The 23688-nt window shown below is 47.7% G+C and overlaps 4 protein-coding genes across 5 annotated transcripts; 3 read left to right on the forward strand and 1 right to left on the reverse strand.

Annotated features, from left to right (window-relative positions):
• Positions 1-1338: 1338 nt before the first annotated feature.
• Positions 1339-6328, forward strand: LOC125552170 (protein TOC75, chloroplastic). The gene is made up of 7 exons (XM_048715650.1): positions 1339-2615; positions 3349-3570; positions 3704-3811; positions 4519-4713; positions 4814-5062; positions 5249-5503; positions 5719-6328. Exons 1-7 carry the CDS (start codon positions 1443-1445, stop codon positions 5956-5958), a joined length of 2442 nt encoding a protein of 813 aa, XP_048571607.1. The 5' UTR covers positions 1339-1442; the 3' UTR covers positions 5959-6328.
• A 4849-nt stretch (positions 6329-11177) lies between these two features.
• LOC125552172 (pentatricopeptide repeat-containing protein At5g59600-like) lies at positions 11178-13157 on the forward strand. Its single transcript, XM_048715652.1, has one exon. The coding sequence runs from the start codon at positions 11261-11263 to the stop codon at positions 12662-12664; it is 1404 nt and encodes a 467-aa protein (XP_048571609.1). The 5' UTR covers positions 11178-11260; the 3' UTR covers positions 12665-13157.
• Positions 13158-13282: 125 nt separating this feature from the next.
• On the reverse strand, positions 13283-16652 carry LOC125552171 (hsp70 nucleotide exchange factor FES1-like). Its single transcript, XM_048715651.1, has 6 exons — positions 16350-16652; positions 16112-16257; positions 15420-15470; positions 14393-14614; positions 14201-14303; positions 13283-14118 (listed from the first exon to the last, which is right to left on the reverse strand). The coding sequence occupies exons 1-6, from the start codon at positions 16433-16435 to the stop codon at positions 13581-13583; spliced, it is 1146 nt and encodes a 381-aa protein (XP_048571608.1). The 5' UTR covers positions 16436-16652; the 3' UTR covers positions 13283-13580.
• A 136-nt stretch (positions 16653-16788) lies between these two features.
• LOC125552173 lies at positions 16789-23210 on the forward strand. 2 transcript variants are annotated; one of them, XM_048715654.1, is made up of 3 exons: positions 16789-17137; positions 19277-19470; positions 22956-23210. In XM_048715654.1, the coding sequence occupies exons 1-2, from the start codon at positions 16808-16810 to the stop codon at positions 19412-19414; spliced, it is 468 nt and encodes a 155-aa protein (XP_048571611.1). In that variant the 5' UTR covers positions 16789-16807; the 3' UTR covers positions 19415-19470; positions 22956-23210. The 2 variants fall into 2 exon arrangements, with proteins under 2 accessions (XP_048571611.1, XP_048571610.1); XM_048715653.1 differs by having other exon boundaries at positions 16790-17137; positions 22961-23210.
• The last annotated feature ends 478 nt before the right edge of the window (positions 23211-23688 follow it).

Genomic DNA, 23688 nt, shown 5'->3' on the forward strand with positions numbered 1-23688 from the left:
CAATTCTCACAAACACATTAGTCCCTCAACCAGGTTTGTCGTCAATACTCCAAAACCAACTAGGGGTGGCACTAGATGCACTTACACTGGTCATCGGCCTCAACAAGTGGTGCGAGTTCTGGGTCCAGGCGTAGATGTTCAAGGGGCACATGGTACTCGGGCGCGGCTGGGAGGACTACTGCCGTCTGCACAACATCGTCCCCGGCAACCTCCTAGTCTTCAGGCTCTCCGTGCTAGGGTTGAAGGTGCAGATCTTCAACGCCAACACCTCGAACATCTGCATGGTCCGGTGCTCCAAGCACAACTGCGTCAGGGACATCACGCATGCCATGTAGTTTGTTTGTCAAGTCTGAACTGAAGTGTCAACACCCTGGGTCCAGCAGGGGCATAGAATGCCCTGCTGTTTTAAACTTATGCCTAGTAGTACTTATGATCTGCCTGTTCTACTATGATCTGATCATAATGTGTCCTACTGTGAACATCTGTTTTGCTTTGTTCTTGCCATTCTTCTGCTGCTGTTGATGTTTTTTGCTTTGTTCTTGCTATTCTTCTGTTGCTGTTGATGTTTTTTTTGCTTTGTTCTTGTTGTTCTTCTGCTGTTGTTGGTGTTTTTTGCTTTGTTCTTGCTATTCTTCTATTGCGGCTGATCGTAGTGTGTTGTGTGTTGCAAAATGGGTGGTAAGTCCACCATATTTGAAAGGGGTGAGCAGACCTAGTACTTGCACACAGCCAAACAGTCGTGCTTTGCACCTGCTCATCCAAAAGCACAAACACATGCAACCAAACAACATGCACCCATCTGGCCTTGATGCAATGTAAGCAACCAACCAACACACAGATGTTGGGTTTTGCTTGCATATGCTCAGCCAGGCCCAACTGTTTCTATAGGCTCTTATGGTGTTTTCTTCTCTGAGACAACGATTTGCTTTGTAGATTGTGATCGCCAGCATCTCCTGGTCTACATTGATGATTTTTCAGCTGCTACTTCTACAAGTTCATGAGTTTAATTTGTGGCCGGTATATTCATGATGGAAGATGACTTTGATATCCTCAAGATTTTTAAATGTAATTTTATTTTCTATAAGGGCGTGTTTGTAAGGATATTTGATACTTTGTATATGACCTTAGGTTTTCCGAAAACAACACATTGGTATATTGTTTTCGCAATCTAAAGCAGCATCAAAATTTAATTTAAAAGCCTCTCAAAAAAATTTAATTTAAAAGAAAAAATAGCCATAGGCCGGTGGCAGTTGGCACCAATGGGAGAGTCGGGTGGCAGCACGCCGCCACGCAAAGGCACAGCACAGCTAAACCCTCAACAAAAACGCGAAGCGGGGGGCAGAGGATAGGGAAGAAACCCTTGCCCAGCTCCAGCCTCCAGGAGAGGAAGACCTCGCCCCCCTCCCCTCCCCTCCCCCTCTCACCTAATCCGCGGCAGCCAAATGGCGCTCACCTCCCAGAGCCTCTTCTTCACCCCGTCGCCCGCCGGGCCTTCCAGGCGAGGCCGGGGGCGCCCCGTCACCATGTCCGCCGCCGCATCGCACAACTCGCAGCCCCGAAACAACCCCTTCGCCGTCTCATCCTCCGCCCCCAAATCCGAATCCAAGACCTCCAAAACCGACCTTGCCCTTGGCTCCGCCATCGCCGCCGCCGCCTCCGGCGCTTTCCTCCTCGCCTCCTCTGGCGGCTTTGGGGGCGGCCCCGGGGGCCCCCTCGGCGGGGGAGGCGGATGGGGCGGCGGCGGCGGTGGTGCCGGTGGTGGAGGCGGCGGCGGCGGCGGCGGCGGGGGCTTCTGGTCGCGGATCTTCTCCGCCGGCGCGGCGAATGCCGACGACAAGTCGTCGCCCGACTGGGACCCGCATGGCCTCCCGGCCAACATCACGGTGCCGCTCTCGAAGCTGAGCGGGCTGAAGAGATACAAGTTGTCGGAGCTCAAGTTCTTCGACCGTGCCGCGCCTGGCGGAGGTGGCGCCACGGATGCCGGGCCAGAGGACTCCTTCTTCGAGATGGTTACCCTGCAGCCAGGCGGCGTGTACACCAAGTCGCAGCTTCTGAAGGAGCTCGAGACGCTAGTCTCCTGCGGCATGTTCGAGCGGGTTGACCTAGAAGGGAAGGCCAAACCTGACGGCACCCTTGGCCTCACCGTCTCCTTCACAGAGAGCGTCTGGAGTGCAGCCAAGCAGTTCAAGTGCATCAATGTTGGGCTTATGGCTCAGTCGGGCCAGGCTGACTTCGATCAGGACATGACTGAGAGGGAGAAGATGGACTACCTTCGGAAGCAGGAACGTGATTACCAGCAGCGTGTCCGCGGCGCCATGCCGTGCATTTTGCCAGAGTCCGTCCGAGGGGAGGTTCTGGCAATGATGAAAAAACAGGAGAAGGTGAGTGCCAGGATGCTGCAGAAGATCAGGGACCATGTTCAGAAATGGTACCACAATGAGGGCTTTGTATGCGCACAAGTGGTGAACTTTGGAAATCTTAACACCAGTGAGGTTGTGTGTGAGGTCGTCGAGGGGGACATAACCAAAGTGGAGTACCAGTTCCAGGATAAGCTAGGGAATTTTGTGGAAGGGAATACCCAAATTCCTATCATTGACCGGGAGCTGCCCCAGCAGGTATACCGCACACCACTAGCGTCTAAAACAAACACAAGAGGACAGTTTTATTAGCAGTACTATGATGTTGTACAGTCAATTAAGATGTTAAAGTTTAGCATCTAGTGATATCTGTGGCATTTCATTTTGAATAGTGGAGTAAATTTAGCTTCTGTGATGTTTCTGACATTTTATTTTGACCAATGCACTATGTTGTGACTTGTCAGTCGTTTTAGCAAGGTTTATGTGTAGTAGTAGTTCCAATATCCTGTCGAATTAGGATGGCATTGGGTTCTCTTGACAGTTGGGTGCCCCAGCAGGTATACTGAGTACCACTAGCTTATGAAACAAACATGGGAGTTTTATTAGCACTACTATGTTCCAATATCCTGTTGAACTAGGATGTCCTTGGGTTATCTTGACAGTTGGAAACTTTCTTTTAGTGCTTCTGTGTAATTTTGTTAATGTGCTGTTTAGCTACAAGAGTAGCAGCCAAGACCATACCCTTTCATGATGCATGGTTTGATGATTGTAGTATGACAGACCACTTTTTGCTTCATACTTACTGCTACTGTTAGTATGGTCTCCTTGTGCATGCCTTCAATAAAGATGAGTGTTTTCTTGTGCTGACTGATATTGAATTTGATCACGATTCTCAGATGCTCATTTTGCTGCTATCATTGTTTTCCAATGGATTATCTGTTATTATTTCTGGGACTTCAGCATTTAACTTGTACTTCTACTGCTCTTACAGCTTCGACCTGGTCATATCTTTAATATTGGAGCAGGAAAGCAAGCCCTGAAGAATATAAATTCGCTCGCGTTATTCTCCAATATAGAAGTGAATCCACGTCCTGATGAGACAAAAGAAGGTGGTATTGTAGTTGAAATTAAGCTTAAGGAACTAGAACCAAAGTCTGCTGAAGTAAGCACAGAGTGGAGTATTGTACCTGGACGTCAAGGCAGGCCCACCCTGGTAATATACCTACTGATTTTGCAGCTTTCTGTTCTCTGCGAATTCTTCATTTAAAATACATGACTAATGAGTAAACTACAGAACATTGCAATCCTGTTATGCGCCAGTGTATCTGATAAAAAAATTCTTTTAGGCATCCATTCAACCTGGAGGAACTGTGTCATTTGAACACCGCAACATCTATGGTCTTAACAGATCCATTGTTGGTTCCGTTACATCCAGTAACCTGCTCAACCCTCAGGTTAGTTGGTGATGTGTTATCCTTTTCTTGTGGTTTTTGATTGTTTGCTTATAATTACTGTTAGATAATTCATTGAGGAATATTTTTTGGCAAGGACTCGCAGGATAATTTAAGCATGTTCCTATATTTATCTGTTTTCTTTATCACGATAACATCTAGGGAGTGTACATCTGTACATGTCTACACTTTTTCCTGTGAAATCCTTAAAACAAAATTTAACTTTAATTGCCTGCTACGATATAAAAGAAAAGAATAGTCCATGTTGTAACTGTTAGATAAAGTGCAACCCTGTGCAAGACACACATACATGTCTGCTAATTCATTGAGGAATCTTTTTTGGCATAGACTCGCAGGATAAGTTAAGCATGTTCCGATATTTACCTGTTTTCTTTATCACGCTACCATCTCGGAAGTGTACATCTGTACATGTCTACACTTTTGTCTGCAAAATCCTTAAACAGAATTTAACTTCAATTGCCATGTTGTAACTGTTAGATAAAGTGCAGCCCTGTGTAAGACACACAATACATGTCTGCTAACGTGCTAGCACCATCAACAAGAATTGATTCGTTTCGTTCTGGCCATGTATTTGTCAGTCGTTAGATAACCTAATATGGATCTAGCATTCCTTCCTGAGAAGTTTTATCAATTCTGAATTTTGTTTTTCCACATGTATGTGCTTATCCATGTGTTTTGTGGGTCCTTAGGATGATCTTTCATTCAAGCTTGAATATGTCCATCCGTATTTGGACGGCGTGGATGACCGTAATAAGAACCGCACCTTCAAAACTAGCTGCTTCAACACCAGGAAATTGAGTCCTGTCTTTGTTGCTGGCCCCAATATGGATGAAGCTCCACCTGTGTGGGTTGACCGAGTTGGATTTAAAGCCAACATAACAGAGGTTTGCACAAATTGATATCACCTTGTACTTCTTTTGTTTTTCATAAACTACTATTCAAGAAATGTCTCTAACATGAGGAAAATACACTTATGGATTTCAGAGCTTCACAAGGCAGAGCAAATTCACATATGGCCTCGTGGTGGAAGAAATCACAACACGTGATGAAACCAACAGTATCTGTACACATGGTTCTCGGGCAATGCCTAGTGGCGGCTTGAGCATGGATGGACCTCCCACAACCCTCAGTGGTACTGGTGTAGATCGAATGGCATTTCTACAAGCAAATATTACTCGAGACAATACAGAATTTGTAAACGGTGCAGTCATTGGCGACAGATGTATTTTCCAGGTATGCTGACCTGCAGCCTTATGTTTCTTAAAACACAAAGCAAACAGTCTGTAGTTTATTTGTTAAATGTTTTGTTAGCTCTGCAAGCCTGTGAACTTGTCTCTGTTACTGTCTAATACCATCATGTGCTCGTAGAAAATTTTCCGTGGCGATATATTCTTATGAGAATTTTCTTGTTAACTGCAGTTGGATCAAGGTCTTGGCATCGGAAGCAAAAGCCCACTCTTCAACCGTCATCAGCTTACATTGACAAAGTTCATTAATTTAAATAATCAAGAGAAAGGTGTTGGCAAGCCGCTGCCAGCTGTGTTGGTTCTTCATGGTCATTATGCAGGTTGTGTAGGAGATCTGCCAAGCTATGATGCATTTACACTTGGAGGGCCTTACTCAGTTAGGGGCTATGGTATGGGTGAACTGGGTGCATCTAGGAATGTTCTGGAGGTGAGTATTACTACAGAACCTTGGAATTTAGTCTGATGCATCATTTTTCACATCAATAATGTTGTGTTTTGTGAGTTACTGCTTTTCTTTTGATTTGTTTCATTAGATTGGACAAGTTGAAATAATTGACATGTGTCATCACATAATTTAGTGTAAGATATGTTGGTCATTGCTTTGTTGGCAACTCATGTTTATTTGCCTCTTAATCCACACAGGTTGCTGGTGAGGTGCGCATACCCGTGAAGAACACATATGTTTATGGATTTGCTGAGCATGGCACCGACCTTGGGAGTTCCAAGGATGTGAAAGGGAACCCTACTGAGTTCTTCCGACGCGTTGGCCATGGATCTTCTTATGGTGTTGGCGTCAAGCTTGGTTTGGTAAGAGGAGAGTACATCGTAGATCACAATACTGGGGCTGGAACCGTCTTCTTCAGATTTGGCGAGAGATTCTGAGTGCATTTCATTAAGCACACATCTTCAAGACGGGATGTTTAATGCATAATTGAGGCGTTGAGTCTCGAAGTGGCTATGCATGTGTGTGTGAGCGGGCAGGTGGCTTGTGTTCTGCTGAATAATGAAGTTTTGTTCCTTTGGTGAGGAAGAGAGATAAGTTAGTGTCAGGGTGAGTTGTTTGCTTGTAGTAGGAAGTAAGATTTGTTTTGCAGAGCTTGAAGCTGGTTGAATAGATGAAAGCTGAGCTCCTAGTGTTACCAAGGAATATGTTTTGGCAAGGCTTTGTGTCATGGTCAATTTGTTTCCATGTAACACTTTGTTGTTCAGTCGGTTAGCTTAATTGACAATGCAGTGTTGCGCCTTTCACGTATTTATTATACGATGTAGCTAACTTATGGTGGGTGGTAACTCACCTGTTCATCTTTTAATCGTTTCTAATATGTGTTCAACCAATATGAGGGTTTCTTGTTTGTATATCGGTGCTGTTTGCAGTTCGACGTATAGGTTGATTAGTTTCCTAATAATTTAGAGAAACTATCCCTGTGTCCCAAATTAAGGGTCTGTTCGGCAATCCATCAGCTCCTCAAAATACGTGGAGCTGGGGAGCATCGTTTTGCCTGCCCTGAAATTTCTAAGCTCCGGGAGGTGAGGGACACCGAACGGCCCCAAGTGTCGAAATTTCTAAGCTCCGGGAGCTGAGGGACACCGAACGGCCCCAAGTGTCTTGGTTTTAGGACCCTTATTTTGTCTGAAGTGTCTTGACTTTAGGATTTGGGACGGAGGAAGTACTCCCTCCATTTCATAATGTAGTGCTTCCTTTATCCTTATGCTTTAACTTTGACCTTTAATTTAATTACCAAAACTAATTGTGACGGGAGCAAAAACTATATCAGTGAATTCGTATTCGAAAGAAGTTTTCAGTTATATTATAATTTTTTCTTCCACCGCAGTTGGTCTTGTTGGTTAAATTTATGGTCAAAATTGAACCTCAAAAAACGTGAACGCACTATATTTTAAAATGAAGGGAGTACTACAAACCGACAGCGCCCAGTTGGTTTTAGATATGGTCAAGAAGTCTAATCCAAACACGGGACGGATCCAATGTTTGGCGCCCCAGTCACGACCTCTATTTATAACTCAAAAAATAGGAATCTGAGAGTCCCTAATCCCCCGATACCTGTCGCCCCATGGCCACGCCGACTGTCGACGACGATGCCACCAGCGGAAGCAGCTCCCCTAATTGGATCCTCCTCGACACCGCGACGAGATGCGGCAAGTACCGCTGGGAGAGCCTGGCCTCCGCCACAGCCCAGCCTTCCACCGCGAAAGCCCTGGTGAAATACGAAAACCTGGCGCGGGCGGTGCCCGAGGTGGACGTGGAGGTGGAGGTGTCCTTCCGGCTCCTCCACCCGCCGGAGGTCTCCTCCTTCGTCGTCCGCTGCCGCTGCGTGCAGGATGAAGCCTTGCTCTTCGAGAACGACTCCTCCGTGGTCGGCGCTGGGGGCGACGTCGCGCTTCTCCACGTCACCTTGATGCGAAACCGGTCACGGTCGGCGCATTATCTCGTGTACCGGTGGGGGGCGGGCCGCGGGAGCCCGGCGTCGCTCGAGCCGCTCCCGCCGCTTCAACCGCCTCAAGGCGCCCGGCATCCTGCCCCGCGGCGGCGGGGGCGCCTACGTGGTGGCCGTCGGCGTCGGCGTCAAGTACGTCGACGGCGGCCGCGCCCGCGACTACGAGCTCCTGCTCTACTCGTCCAGGACCAAGGCCTGGAGCACGAGGCTGGCCCCGCTCGACCCCCGCACCGGCCAGAACTACGTGTGGAGCCACAGGACGGACAAGGTGATCGCCGTCGGGGCAGACTCGCTGGGCTGGGTGGACCTCTGGTGGGGCATCGTGGTGTGCAACCTCGCCGACGACGACGAGGGCTTCACCACGCGCTTCGTCCCGCTGCCCGGTCCGACGCCCGGCAACGAGCATCGCTTCGCGGCGTGCTGCGTTTGGTCGCTACGGGACGTCGTCTGCGTCGGCGACCTGCTCAAGTTTGTGGAGATACATTTTCATGGAGACGAAGACGGCGACGAGGAGGACGATGGCGTGACCTTGGAGGGTAGACGTGTCGACTTCGGCTGAAGGCGACTGCTTGGAATATGATGCTTTCTTCAGGGGACTGGCATGCCGGCTGTACCGTGGACACCGACGACATCCCGTTAAGTGATGAAATGCACTCCTTTTTACAGCATAAGCTGCCGGAAGTCAAGGCAGAAAAGCTATCCTGGAGCAACCTTATTTGGTATGGCCCCACCCTGAGCATGGACGACGATGTTCTTTACATGATATTCAGGCGAATCATGTATCCTGGACACGACGAGGAATGGCAGGTTGAGGTTGACATGAAAAATAGTGCACTCGAAATCGTCTCTTTTACTGCCGAAGAGAAGCACTTTTGCGACCCGACCTATCGCCCAATTGATTTGTCCAAGAATCAGCCAATGTCGAATCATCACAATGTTGAACCCCAGGCGTAATGGGGTTAGTCTTCATCTGGATGTTTTAAGACACTTTGGTACTATGTAAAGTGTTGCACAAGTTTTCTCTGTTACTCTTGTTATTATACTTTTCTAGCGGGGTAAATGATTTGCCTTTTTTCATCATCTATTAAAAAGAAGTGTTTACGGGTGGCGAAATATTTTGGAATTGCGTTGGTTCCAATTATCTATGAAACAAAACAAGCATAACTCTATAAGACATTCACTTTCGGAAATCATAATGAACGAACGTTCTCGTTCTCTGGGAATGTTCTTGGCGCGACACATCGTGGTGTGTCGATCCACGACATGGTGACCCCTGTGGCGCAAACCATTTGCTTCATTTTCCCCTCGCGCGACAGCTCAAACCGATCAATCCCTTCTCCTTCCGCATCGCTGCTTACTCTCTCCCTCCAAATCTCATTCAGATGACAACTTCATGTGTTGTCTATAGATGGAAATCCTGAAGTAGTGGCACTTTTACTTTAATTTTATCTAGAGCATGGCAACTCCTGTATTAGGCTTTTATACATGGAATCCCTTTTTGAATCTTTTTTTTGCATCATGTAGCATGACAACTTTTGTGCTACAACACGACAATTCTCTTTGTTGTAGCATGTCAATTTTCTCTAATATAGAGCAAAAGCATTAGTCATAACACAAAACGGTGCATTCCTGTTGATATTCCAAGCTGCTTTGGCATGAGCCTGAAAATCACTCTTCATTAAACACCAATTCTCAAACTTAAACGATTGTTTCGGCCTACGAAACTGCCATATAATAGGAGCATGGTCACTCAAAATAATCGGAAAATTAAGCGCTTTCGTGTTAGGGCAAACAACACACCAATCAGAATTAATAAGATAACGGTCTAAATGTTGGTAAAGAGGATTGAAAGTATGTTGTCTAGTGCGCCAAGTATAAGTCGGACTGCTGTAACTGATGTCAAAGAGACCACGGTTCTTCACCAAAGTGTGGAAAGCAGTCATACGGTAATAACTTACGTTGACATTACATTTATCTACATCATACATGATATCGTTAAGGTCTCCCATACATATCATAGGCTTTACATAGGTCATCATGCACAAAATTCTCAACCGCTCCCATATTACATTAGTCTGGCAGTGGTATGGGTCTCCACAGATACATACAAAACCAAACTCAATACCCGTGGCTATATGAACTACATTTGCTAAGATAGCATAAAATGAGGCACTATCCACATAGACATTCAGCTCATCATTCCACATCAGCCATAATCCTCCAAAAGATCCCCTTGAAGGAACTACAATGCTATCGAAGATATCAAAACAGTTTATAAGATCATTGGAGGAAACTTTAGAGGATTTAATTTTTGAAGTAAAAATTACCAGTGCCAATGTGGAGTGGATGAGGTTTGCCAGGAACGACATACACTCATTGCGGAGTCCCCACCCCATACCCCGACAATTCCATGAGATCATCTTCATGGTGCCGGTGGCAGGTAAGAGCCCAGTGTCACTTCTCAATTAGAGATTGAAAGATTCTCCCAGTGTGACCTTCAACACATACGGGACCATCGTAGAGGGGCAATCCGGCAACCAGTGCTAGAAGAGACTGCCGGGAGCGACTGATATGGTGTGGAGAGGGTAGGGGACGATGGAATGGCCCGATCAAGAAGGGAGAGAAACCAGAGACGAGTGGCAGGGTGGGAATAGGGGCCAGCGTAAGCGGGAAGGCAAATACGAGAGAAGAGCATATGTGAGGTGGGCGAATGTGGGGATCAGCCGCTGCCGCTGGGATAAGCGAAATCGGCAAGCAACAACCCAAATAGAGAAGGAAGGCCCTTCAGAAAATATAGGGAAGGAAGGCCAGTCTAGGTGAGTATAGAAGCAACGATATGGGGGAGGAATCGGAAGGGAGAGAGCGGGAGAAGGAGAACTGGGGAAGAGATCAGGAAGAGGGGGAATTAGGGAGGAGATCATTCGAGGGAGATCCGAAGGAGGAGGAAGACGACAAGATGTCAGTCACCGGCATATCGCCAATCGACAAGGGTAGTTGTTGGAGAGATTTTCCGAGGTCCAAAACCCTAATAAGACGATTATGCTTTAAAATAAAGTTGTTGATTTTCTTTCTTTCTTAGTAATACGTGTTTCATTATATCATAGGATGATAGTACAAGCCATTTATATACCGACTTAAAAAAACAAAAAAGACAATAAAATGCTAGCCTTTGCACAAAGAAATATTAGTCAAGAAGTAAAATTACAATCAAGACCGAAGAATCATCTAAGCTTGACATCAATGCCTGTCACTTCCCTCTGACACCACCACAAAAGTAACCAAAGGAAAAAAATGACGGATCACCTTCACACCAAGCTCGATGCGGCTCTATCGCTGATATGCAACTTTGCGGAGCTCCAAGTTAGCTCATCAATGGCAAAAACATTACCGTTGAACAAATCAAACAATGACATCACCCGAACACGCCATCAAACTCCAGCTCTGGCACCATCACACGACTAGAACTTTGGAGGAGAAAACCATACCTATCATTCACGAACCACAAACCCAGCACAATCATTTCAGATGCCACTGATACATACCACAATCTGCATTTGCTACTGAACTACCTTTAAGACTCCGCAGTCTGGAAGTACGAGTGTGTATTTCAGGCTGTTCGGAATTCCACCAGCTCCACGAAATTCAGGAAATAGCTGCTCCGCAGTTTTCAACTACAACTTCGCCAACTTTGGAAGTGGAGCTGTGGAGAGGGCCTTCGAGTCGGCAAGCAAATGCGCGGAGCCGAAACTAGCTCATGGATGAAGCAGCTCGCCAGCTCTTCCCGGCAAGGTCGCCACGGCCACGCGCTCCATCTCTTTTTCACCCGCCTGAGCCTCCAGGCCAGCATCGCCGGCACGGTGGACCCCTACCCTGCTTCCGTGCCGACCGCCCTCCGCGCCTGCGCGCACCTCGCCGACGCTGCCTCCGGCCGCCTCATCCACGCGCTCGTGCTCACGCGCCCCGCCCTCGCCTCGGACAAAGTCGTCGCGACCGCGCTGCTCGACATGTACGCCAAGTGCGGCCTCATTCCAAGCGCCCGCAAGGTGTTCGATGAAATGCCGGCGAGAGACCTCGTCGTCTGGAACGCGCTGCTCGCGGGCTACGCGCGGCACGGGCTTCCAGAGCACGCGCTGGCGCTGGCTGTCAAGATGCGGGGCCTCGGCCTGAGCCCCGATCTGGTCACCTGGAATGCTGCCGTGTCGGGCTTTGCCATGGCCGGCGATGGCAGAATGGCCAGCGATCTGGTCGGCGCCATGCAAGAGGACGGGTTCCAGCCAGATGTGGTGACATGGACGACGCTCGTCTCTGGCTCGGTGCTGAACTTCCAGTACGGCAGAGCGCGAACCCTGTTCCGGGAAATGGTGGCCGGTGGCGCCCGTGTCCTGCCAAGCTCGGCCACGCTTAGTAGCATCTTGCCAGCATTTGCCGGAGTCGGTGACACAAAGCATGGGAAGGAGGTCCACGGCTACGCTGTCGTGACCGGTGTCGAGCAGGAGCTCACGGTGAGCAGCGCGCTCGTCGACATGTACGCCAAGTCCGGGCTTGTGCACGAAGCGTGCCGCTTGTTCGACAAAATGGCAGAAAGGAGCACCGTGACATGGAATTCCATGATCTTCGGGCTGGCGAATTCCGGCCACTGCCGGGAAGCAGTCAGCCTCTTCGACCGGATGCTGGGCGAAGAAGCGACGCCGGACCACCTGACGTTCACCGCCGTTCTGACGGCTTGCAGCTACGGTGGCATGGTCGAGGCCGGGAAGGCATTGTACCAGCGCATGCGAGATGAGCGCGGCATCGTGCCGAGGCTGGAGCACTACGCCTGCATGGTGCATTTGCTGGGCCGAGCCGGGAGGCTCGTCGAGGCGCACGATTTCATCAGGGCGATGCCCGTGGAGCCCGACTGCTTCGTCTGGGGGGCGCTGCTCGGTGCCTGCCGGAGTCACGGGAACGTCGAGCTCGCGGAGCTGGCGGCGTCCCGCGTGCGCACCGTCGAGCCAGAAAACGCTGCGAGCTACGTGCTGCTCTCGGGCGCGCTGGCAGATGCTGGCAAGCAGAACGACGTTCTCAAGATCAAAAGGTTGGTGAAGAGACGGCGGCTGAAGAAGCTTGACGGTTGCAGCTGGCTAGAGACGTCCTAGCTATGGCAACGATAAGCAGGCTAAGAGCATTACTAGTAGAACCCTCAAACCTTCACTAGCATTTTAAGGGTCCAGAAATAAATTTTTTATGCACTTTTACGAATTGAAAAACAGAGACAAAGATTAGAACTTTTAAACCCAACCCTTATAACGGAATATTCTCCATGAACGACGTTGTCGTTGCGCGCGGGAGGTTGACGGGGTGGCCGCCGGCGACGGGGGCGACTAGCAGCGGCGGTCGCGAGCGTGGACGCGGGAGTTGGGAGGATTTTTCCCTCCCGCGCGAGTATAACCGCCAAATGAGGGTTGGGATAGGTTTTGCTCCCCAACCCTTACTTTTGAGGATTGGGAAAGGGTTTAAGGATTGGACCTTTAAAAAAATTTGAGGGTTTGAGGGTTAAGGGGTTCTAGTCTATGGCTTTTTTTCGACGAAAACTGTAAAAAAGCAGTTATTTTTAGGGGTTTGAGGGCTCTACTAATAATGCTCTAACATCATGTGCACTGTCGAGCAGTAGCACAATTATGTGATCATGGCGTGGGAAGAATAGCAGCAGCATGTGCAATGTCGAGCTCTGGTTAGTTCATTCGCTCCGTCACCTCCTTTCCACAAAACCTACATAATGACTTCTGCAATATTTATTTGTAATTATGGTTCATATTAGTACATACGACTGTCAATATTTAGACAACACATTACAATTACATACACATACTCGAGCATAGGGTGACATTATTGCAGACTGCAAATTATACACAACACTCAACAACAAGATACCACTTCAGACTCGGATTATTGACTCGAATTACACAGTTGATAGAACTAGCCCTGACATTTCTAGCTATAGATAAAGGACATCAAACGCCTAGTCTCTCCTCTTCACGTAGGTGCCCAGTTCAGGATGATCAATTTGATCAATTACTCTGAGTTACCTGGTGCTGGACCTAGAAGCAGCATAATTCCTCCCGCAGTTCCATTTCCTGGATCTGATCTCTCATCAGGACTAGGAGGTGCCCTCTGCAATGGAGCTCGGCGCAGTGGCTCGAAGAATCTACCAGCCACATCAGGAGGTTGTTCAAAAGATTCCTCTCCAGGCAGAACGACAAATCCTTCCCGGTGAAGTGTGGATGGCTCATGGTAGCATGCAATCCACAATGAGTCAACGAGTTGCCTTTCCTCTCGTGCAGCATCAAGATCTTCAGGAGCCATCATCCTTATGCTCTGTATACGCCCCCAGAGAAGCCGTCGTAGCCTGTCCTGCTCTGCTAGTAAACTCCTATTCCCCAGTGTTGTGTCCTTTGCAAGCTCAAGCAGGCCTCCTAATGCCGCTTCTCGAACACCAGAGTCATCACTGGATACCAAACGCATCATAAGACGAGGAAATCCTAGCTGTGCAAATACCGAGCAATCGGAATGGCTTTCACTGAGCAGATAGTGAGTCAGGCTTAGTGCTTTCCTGTCAGAGAAGACACGTGTCTGTCACAAGCATGCTAGCGGGACATTTGGCGAATATACTCAGGCTAGATCAATTATGTTACCTCTGAAACCTTGCACTCTCTGTATTTAAGGCGTCTCTCAGTCCTGCATATCCATTGGCTAGACGAAATGCAGCAACTCCTGGTTTGTTGTTCCGAATCAAGGCTGAACATGATGAGAGCGAATTGTCAAACCAGAAACTTAACAGACACATATTGGGTACAGCATCTGAACAGAAAGAGGAAACTACTTACAGGATAGTGCACCAAGAGCCTTTATGCGTGCAGTGAGATCAGGATCTGATGTAAAATTGGATACAAGTGGCTCAAAACCACTAGCTTCCATGACCAGCTGCTGGCTAGTCGGATTGTTTTGAACAACCGTTGTTACCACATCAGCTGCTTTGGCTCGGATGCGTGCATTAGTATTTCTGAGGTACCTAATAACTGGAACCAAGCCACCAACAGAATGCAGATCTAGCATACCAGAGGAACAAACGGGGAAATCAATAAACAACGACCTGTAATCATAACTGAAAAGCTCACACAGGCAATATATTCACAATGCTTTGGTGATTGCATGACCCTTGTTTCTGCATTTCAAGCTTGTTATCGATCTATTCATTCATCAAACAATTCTGGGCACGCAACAATCTTTTGGACCCTAACAGATCAGCTCCCCTTGGAAGTTGTAATACTAGCATAGTGGAAGGGGAAGCTGAGAATTCACCTGAAGAGCAGTGTTTTATTGGCAAAACCCACTACAGTTGCCTCCATCCATTTGTTTAGCCACCTCAAGAGAAACTACATATCCCTTTGAATCATCCAGTGACGTGAATGTTTTCAGTTTGACACCAGTAAAGTATGTCTTCCAAGTGCTACCTTTGTTTCCTACAGATGGAACTGTAGGTTCAACTCAAGGTAATAAATCCGAGTTCACGTCACAGAAATGCAATAATAATAATAACAACAATACATCTGCAGAACTTTAGTGCTTTCACGATCACTAACCCGTAGCAGTGGAGTACTAAGGATGAGTTGCGGAAATCAGAAAGTTCAGTGGACACTGGGACTTCAATTGTTTAGAAATTAGAATAGTAAAAAATGTTGTGTAAGGACATTGCTTGACTGAGATCTCTGCGTGGCTGCGTGAGTATCCCAAGAGGACGTCAAAAGGATATGACTTATGCCTCCCATGCTAAGCCAATTCATACACCATAGTTGGACCATGGTATTCCATGAGTAGCAAGGAATGTAAAAATATAACAATGATCAGACATACCATTTGCTATGTCGATAGACTCGACATGTACTTGCAGCTCTGCGAGCAAATCTGCAACGGTCACAAGTAATTAATCAGCACCAATCAAGGGCAAACAAAAATACTAGTGTTATTGGGCTAAGATAAGATTATAACAAATGACAATCTTCAAAAGAGGCCTAACATTTTGAAGGACGAGACAAAGGGTTTTATTCCCGTTGACCTGAAAAGCTTTGGTGAATTATGAATACCAATCGCAATGTTACGGATTACAGAATATTCAGAATGCTGGAACATTCCTAACTGCCGCATATGTTTCACCTAAAAATTGTTCAAAATAATCATATTCCAATCTTTCTAAGGGCGGGCAAATTGTTACCACTATTCCACGCATCCAGCATCCTCAGTTTATCCAAATTCTCAAATCCACTCTAATACTACAAATCCACTGTCGCCAACCGGCAAGTGTGAATTACGAATACCAATCGCAATGTTGCGAATTACAGAATATTCAGAATGCTGGGAATATTCAGAATCGCATATGTTTCACCTAAATTGTTCAGAACCATGCATATTCCAGTCTTTTCAAGGGTGGGCAAATGGTTAGCACCACAATTCCACACATCCATCATCCTTACTCTATCATCAAAACTCTACAATCCAAGCTAATACTACCAATCGACCACCGTTCATCCTCGACGACTGATCCGTACCTTCGATGTCCTCGGGCGTGATGCCCTGCGCCTCCAGGACGGAGAGCGGGGTTCTCATCAGCAGCGCGATCTCCCTCAGACGGCCCACCACGTCCTCCGCCATGTGCCGCTCCACCGCCTCCGCCAGCCACCTCCGCTCCTCCTCACTGCACAACACAGCACACCACACGCTTGCCTCAGCCGCAGTCCAAATGAAAACAGCAGAAGACATAAAGCCTCCATTTTCCCTTCGCCCCACCTGATGTCGCGCGAAGGCCGCGCGCCGTCCATGTAGGAGAGGCTCCATTTGAGCAGCCTCGCCCAGCTCATCCGATCCCCGGCCATCCCGGACCTCTCCCGCTCCCGAATCACAATCCCACGACGCCGCCGGCGAAGCGAGGCGGAACCACCACCGGGCTGCGGTGTCGCGGTTAGTCGAGTGCGGTGCGGTGAGCGCTCGTTCGTTGGCTTTCTCTTCCTCGAGTGCGTGTCAGAGACAAACTGGCGAGGCGAATGCGGACGGGTCCGGCCGCGCGGCACAGCGGTGGCGTCCTCATCGGTTTCCTTCGTCTGGATGGGGATGGATTTCTCTGGAATTCTCTCGGCCGCTCGGCGCGCGACACGGCAGGCCTCGGCCCATCCACTCTGCCCGGTACGGGCCCATTGAGCGCCAGATTGGCCCATCCATTTCCCCGTTCGTTCCGACCGTTCATTTGCATGCCCTTTCCTTCCGCTGGCGCGAGGGACGGGAAGATAATGGCGGCAGCGTGCTCCCTCTCTCCCCTCCCTCTCGCGCCACCCGCGATACCCAGGCCAGCGCTCTTCTCGAGGTGCGTCGCTGCTCCGCGCCGTGGTAGGAATGCCGGGGCAGGCACCGGGCGCTTGCGCCTCGCCAGGAGGCTGCGCCCGCCTGCCGCCGCCATCGAAGAGGTGGAGCAGACCGAGGCCATGATGAGGGTGGCCGCCGACGACGACAGCATCACCGCCACCGTGGTGTCGGTGCTGCTCACGGTCTCGTTCGTCGGGCTCTCCCTCCTCACAATCGGGGTGCGTGACGCGTCTGTTCTTTGTTGTCTGTCGAATCAGTTCGCTCCCCCTTGAATAATGAATGGTGGGAACTACGTGGCCGAATTCTTTTTGATAAACCACGACGCCGAGGAAAAGATGGGAGCAGCAACGGCTCGCTCCCCCGACCCCGACCCTGCGCCCCTCCACCAGCCCTCACCGGCGGCGGCCACCCCGGCCCCGCCGGCCACCCTCTCAGCGCCTCGCGTACTCCCTCGCCCCCTGCCTGTAGGATTCGAGCGGAGAATGGAGGTCAGAGGGAGGTCCAGATCAACCGCTTGCGCTGCTCCAAGGCTGCGTCGACGACCACTCCGGCTCCGCCGCCCGCCGCCCCCGCCTCCATTGTCGGCTCCGTCTCCACTGAGCCGCCGGAGCCTCGGGCGTCCCCCAAAGTTGGGCTCCCCTAGCTCGATCCAGATCAGGCGGATCTGGATTCCGTCTCCCTGTCGCCTCCGGCTGACCGGAGCCCTGCTCCTGCAGATGTGACGGAGGTTCTGCTTGGGGCCAAGAGTGGCTGCACAGCCGTTGTTGGTGAGAAGGAGGTGGAGTTGGCTCTGCTGTTGCATCCGGCGGCCACACATGGCGTCGTCCCCTGTGTGCAGATCCTGCCTTGCCCCGATGTTGGGGATGGGGCCGAAGTTGCTGCCTTGGTTACGCAGTCGTCGCCGGGTGAAGATGCTGAGTTCGTGCCGTGCACGCCGCTGACCGTCGCCGAAGGCCGCACTTCCGGCGCTGCAATGATGGGGGAGCTGGCGCCGCTGGCGACGAATGCTGCTGTGGATTGTGTGTCATCAGCTTCTTGCTTTTCCGTGCCGTCTTCTTGTGATACAGCGCAGGCCGTGGATGCTCAGCCTGGGGAAGGTCCTTGGATTTTCGTAGGACGAAAGGGTCGTCCCCGTGGCAATGTGCGTTGTGACCATGCTTCTCAATCTGCAAAGCTTGTGCAAGCTGCGGCCTTCAGACGGAGAACCTATGGTCGATGTTTCCGCTGCTTGGCTCCGGACCACAAGGCCGCCTTTTGCCGCGATCCGATTCGATGCCTCACATGTCTCCGCTCTGGGCACCGTGAGAGGGATTGTTGCCTTCGCCTCTCCTCCGTCAGAGCTCCTCGCCGCTGTGCGCGTGCCTTTCCAGCTCCGCCATGTCCGTCCTCTGATAGCCGCTCTTGGGCTTCCGTTGTTGCTCCTGTAGTGCATGCTGAAGTTCTCGAGTCTGTGAGGTTTTCTGAAGCTTCTAGTGGAGGTAGTTCTGATCATGAGGTTGTGGCAAAATCTTCTGAATCCTTGCTTGCCTCGAGTGGTTCTGATCCTCAGGTCATGATGGAGCTGGCGCTCCGTCCATTGCATAAGCTTGAGGACTCTTTGTGCTTGTGGTTGGCACGTGCAACCAGCTTACTGGAGCGGGCGGAGGCATCAGTTGGTCTGCAGGGGTCGCTGCCGACGACGCAGGCGGCGCTGGTGGCAAACCACAGGGACCAAGGTACTGAGGACATTGGCAACACCATGCAGCCGCTGACCTTGGGGTTAGTTGCTCCGGTGGTGACCACTGAGATCAGCCTAGCTAGTTCTATCTCCGATGAAGTACAGGCTGTTGCAAAAGGCTGCGCTTTCGCGATTGATGAAGGTGACACTTTGCATGACTTAACCGAGCTGATCAAATGCCTCATTGCCATGCCTGCGATCACCCAGGGATTGATTCGCCTTGTCAAAGCGGAGCAGACCAAACATGCCAACCAGGTGGTATGTGCCGCCGTGAGGGTCAACTCTGCAACATGTTAGTCGCCGCTTTGTTTCCTCTTCTACGGTATTTTTTATTTTGGGAGTAGTTCGCATGAGGTTTCGCGGGTTGGCTTGTTGCGAGGCGTCATCCGCGGTGTCGGGCGTTAGGTGTTTGAGTTCTAGTGTGGGCTTGGCCCTCGATGTATCGGTTTTCGCTCAGTTTTCCGGCAATTAACTGGGCAGCTATCTTCTTCTTAATTAATGAAAAAGGCAAAGCTTTTGCCTCTGTTTCGAAAAATAAATAATGAATGGTGGCGAATTGCGTTGATGGACAGTGTTATTTTTGGATTTCGGTGCTGATTTCGTAGGTATTTTCTGGTTCGTGTTTTTGCTGGAAATGCAGGTGATCTATCTGGCGGTGCAGGACTTCTTGCAGAAGAGGGAGAGTGAGAAGTTTGAGAGGGAGGAGGCTGAGAGGCAGAAAGAGGAGGCGAGGCAGAAGAGGGCCAAGGCCAGGGGAAAGAAAAGAAATCGACGATGACTGCTTCTTCAGTAACCTCAGTGTGAGAACCCATGGCTGGTTCTTCTGTAACCTCGGTGAGCAATTCTTAGCTTTTCTGCCTTTGCTTCTTGGAATGGCAGTAATATTAGATCCAATATTACAAATTTAGTATTGGTGAGTTTGTCTCATTTTCTACCAAGCACTAGAATATGACTAGCAAAATTATTCGACCAGACCTCCCAAAAAAAATGTATTCAGCCACCGTATATGCTACAAGCAGAAATTTGTACTTTAGCCGCGGGTAAAATGCTTACGGTGTGACAGCAAAACTCTATTACATGTTTTACCATCAGATGCATTGTCATACTGGACCAAAGAAACATCTCACACTCACATTTGAAAGTTTTTCTTTTAAAAATATCTCACAGAAACATGTTTTTAGATGGAAGACGTGCCCAGCTTGACAGATATGAAGTCCCAAACCGGCCATCAAGATAGCAAAACAGGATAAACTAATAGTAGCAATGTTCTATGAGTTCATCATTTTTACAAGAAAACTCTAGACAGAAGACAAATACAAAAGAACCAACACATCGAATTTTGTACTATGGATACAAAAGAACCATGACACTCGCATATGGACGTATTCATGCACACCTCAAAAAATAGTATTCAACCACCGTATATGCTACTATCAGAAATTTGTACTTCAGCCACAGAGCAGAAAAATGGAGAGGGGGTTTGCTGACCCATGGTTCAGCTGGTCCATATCTCTAAACCGCAGGATGCGGATTTTGGTATCTCGAGATCCATACAGCATTGTGAACTCAATGAGTATAGTGCACAATATCCAAAGTCTAATTAAAGTGCGTAGTATCCAATATTTACATTTTTAGAGCACCGGTTTTGTGCTTTTTTATCTCCCAGAGCACAAAATGGATCATTTATTCATAAAATTTTGCACCCATACAGAAGACGTGAACACATACAATGTCAAACAAAATACAGATTTTCTTCTAATGTATTTTTAACGATTTTACCATGTGTTGTGCTTTGCGTTCGCGTGCTAGGTGGGATTAAAAATATGATGAGCTACAGTAGCCTATGCTGAAAAGCGTGTATCCCCACACGAATAAACGGTAGATAGCCATGGTTCAACCAACTATTAAAAAAAAGAATATTTATGGTGTCACAACAAACTTTATTACGTGTTATGCCATTAGATGCATTGTCATACTGGATCAAAGGAAGAAACATCTCACACAAACATATGAAAGTTTTTCTTTTGAAAATATCTGACAAACTACATGTTTTTAGACTAAAGGCGTGAGGCGCGCCCAACTTTACAGATATATAAACCCTCAATTCGGCCATCAAGGTCACAAAAACAGGATAAAAATAACTGGAAAAAATGGTATACTGAGTTCATTAGTTTTACAAGAAACAAACAACAACAACCACAACAACCAGGTTGGGTTAGGCTAGAGTTGAAACCCATAAGATCTTGAAACCAAGTCATGGTTCTGGCACGTGGATAACTAACTTCCACGCACCCCTGTCCATGGCTAGTTCTTTGGTGATATTCCAGTCCTTCAGATCTCTCTTTACGACTCCTCCCATGTCAAGTTTGGTCTACCCCGGTCTCTCTTGATATTATAAGCGCGCTTTAACCGTCCACTGTGCACTTACGCTTATGGAGGCCTGCGTTGTGTATGCGCAAACCATCTCAAACAATGTTGTGCAGTGATCTAATTGCTTTAACCGTCCGCTATGCACTAGTGCTTCTTGTCCTAAGACTTCACCGTCGGCATTGACATAACGTTAGATGGATGCTCTAGCCAAAGCTCACCCCATATAGCGCATTTTTATATGCAATACACTTTTATTTTGCCATACAGCTAATTTTTTGTTCAATTGGCCTAGTCTGCTTATCTTTCTGAATTCAAGAAAGCTAAACCCTGGATTGTGCATTAGAGGTGAGCATCATGGTTATACAATACTGTTCAAGTGCCCATAAGCATGTTAATTACTTTTTATTGCTACACTTGGGTTCCACCCTCAGAGAATTAATCTGGTGTTTTCTCCTGTTACGGTGCTTCCATGCCACGTCGACCAATGCTTACATGCACGCTCGTCGAAAGTCACATATGCATTTCTCTTAAGATGGTTATTTTGTTGACAAGGGGAATGTGGACAGTGTCAACAATATATGATTACTGCTCTATACAACATCATTTTCACCACTTAATCCGCTTACATTCTCATAATCATTCACAGATGGCTATACCAGTTGGCTGATGTTAACACATCAGCTAATTTTGCATAGAACATGTTTCTCGAAAAATAAATGCACAGAATACATGTGGGCCTCTATCTTTTCTTTGTGACATTTTGGTATATAACAGGAAGGTAGAGAGAACATTTCAGGTCCTGCCACCCCATGAAAAATTATACTATTCTTTGTTGAAAATTCCAACAATATTGACATAGAATCAATCTATCATGTCATATAATTTGTTATTTGAATCTGGCATAGATTTCCAAACAAAAAAGACAAATTCACCACCCAATCTTCTTACGTTCTTGATCATTCAGAAATGGAAGGATGGAGGTGATGCCAGCTGGCAGATGTTAATAGAGCAGCTAAATTTGCATCGAGCGCATGTGGGCCTCTGTCTTTTTCTTTGTGTCTATTTGGTACATAACAGGAAGGTAGAAACATGAGAACATATCAGGTCCTGTCACCCCTCGAAAAAATTGTACAATTCTTCATTGGAAATTCCGACAACATTGACATGGAATGGTCTATCATGTCATATAATTTGTTAGATGAATCTGATCTAGATTTCCAGACAAAAAAGACAAATTCACCACAGTTTGCTTACATTCTTAGCATCCTTCAGAAATGGAAGGATCGTGGTCATACCAGCTGGCAGATGTTAATAGAGCAGCTAAAAATTTGCATCAAACGCATGTGGGCCTCTGTATTTTCTTTGGGACTGGTTGGTAACAGGAAGGTAGAAAACATCAGATCATGTTAGGGCCTGCCACCCCTGGGAAAATGATACAGTTGTTCTTTGAGAGTTCCGATAACATGGATATAAAATCAATCTAACATGTCATATTATATCTTATAAAAATCTGGTCTAGAATCGGTGACCCAAAATAGAAAATTTGTTATGAGGGCAAAAGGATAAACATAAAGCTAATATTTATAGTTTTCTCTTTATACTTTATGCAGGAGGCTTGATTATATAAATGATTTATCTAAAGTTTTTTCTCGAAATTTTTGAATGACCACTCACATCGCTTTCGGAGGGACAGTAGCATGGTAGGCTGGTAGCACCATAATGTGATGGCAATGGATATGTTCTCCACAAAAACAGAAAAATAATGTTACTTGACCTTTCAAATTGGTCGTCTTTGTTTGCCTTTTTGAACTCGGAGCATGTATTTAGTCGTCCGTGTTGTATCTGTGGCTAGAATCCACTTTTGCCCTTTAGTAATTCCTGATGTTCAAAATTCCATTCGGCTATACTTTGAGTTATGCATTCACTCACGGTGTTCTATTTGGTATCAGTGCAGATCATTCTCTGGGATATGATTTTTGTGCTGGTTTCGTGTCATTTTGACGTTGCGGCGGCTCCTTTCTCGTGTTAGTTCAGTTCAAATGAGCTCCGTGTCCTGTCAGTTATTCAGGATGTGAGTCGTGAGTAAGAGTGTATGTACTGCAAATGCATGGTAAATTATATATCTCGGTGAGTTGACTCGTCAACATGTTACACACGTGTCATTTTCATTTGAATACGAATCAGATGACATGCTTTTGATGATATATATATAGACCAAAGAGGAATTCTCTTCCTCTTTTTGAAAAGAACACTATAGCACATTTTCGTTAGTCAAAATGAGGACCTAAAAACCGACGCCGACCGAATAAAACCTGATGCGTGCGGTCTTCCTTCCTGAAATGAGGCACCCTTCTGCTGTCGAGGCTAACCAACAGTTTGCTGAAAAGTTTGGACAACCCCAAAACACTTGCATTGAAAACAAAGGCCGAAGCACTAAACATCAAAGCAGCCTTTCTGCTGGTTGAATTTCTACACGCCGCATGATGATATATTTCAGAAGTTTTTTTTCTCTTTTGAGAAACCTGATGATTATTTTAGATGTTCCGTCGTTCGTGTGGCGACGCTGGATTCGGGCAGGTTTGGCAGCGCCCTTTTCTCTCGTACATACGCGCGAGCCCTGAAAACGACAGCCAGCGCACCCGTCCATGTTCGTTGGGCGTTGCTTTCCCTTGTGGAAGCGCG

Source organism: Triticum urartu, chromosome 4 (genome assembly GCF_003073215.2).
Source record: "Triticum urartu cultivar G1812 chromosome 4, Tu2.1, whole genome shotgun sequence".
Lineage (NCBI taxonomy): Eukaryota > Viridiplantae > Streptophyta > Magnoliopsida > Poales > Poaceae > Triticum > Triticum urartu.

Bases quoted from the DNA above. Each gene is read 5' to 3' on its own strand.
- LOC125552170 (XM_048715650.1), top strand. From the start codon at position 1,443: ATGGCGCTCACCTCCCAGAGCCTCTTCTTCACCCCGTCGCCCGCCGGG. The intron at 4,714-4,813 runs GTTTGCACAAAT...TATGGATTTCAG, and splicing joins TTAAAGCCAACATAACAGAG to AGCTTCACAAGGCAGAGCAA. The intron at 5,063-5,248 runs GTATGCTGACCT...TGTTAACTGCAG, and splicing joins GCGACAGATGTATTTTCCAG to TTGGATCAAGGTCTTGGCAT.
- LOC125552172 (XM_048715652.1), top strand. From the start codon at position 11,261: ATGCGCGGAGCCGAAACTAGCTCATGGATGAAGCAGCTCGCCAGCTCT.
- LOC125552171 (XM_048715651.1), bottom strand. From the start codon at position 16,435: ATGGCCGGGGATCGGATGAGCTGGGCGAGGCTGCTCAAATGGAGCCTC. The intron at 14,304-14,392 runs GTAAGTAGTTTC...CATCATGTTCAG, and splicing joins GGCTCTTGGTGCACTATCCT to CCTTGATTCGGAACAACAAA. The intron at 14,119-14,200 runs GTAACATAATTG...CTTCTCTGACAG, and splicing joins GAGAGTGCAAGGTTTCAGAG to GAAAGCACTAAGCCTGACTC.
- LOC125552173 (XM_048715654.1), top strand. From the start codon at position 16,808: ATGCCCTTTCCTTCCGCTGGCGCGAGGGACGGGAAGATAATGGCGGCA. The intron at 17,138-19,276 runs GTGCGTGACGCG...CTGGAAATGCAG, and splicing joins TCTCCCTCCTCACAATCGGG to GTGATCTATCTGGCGGTGCA.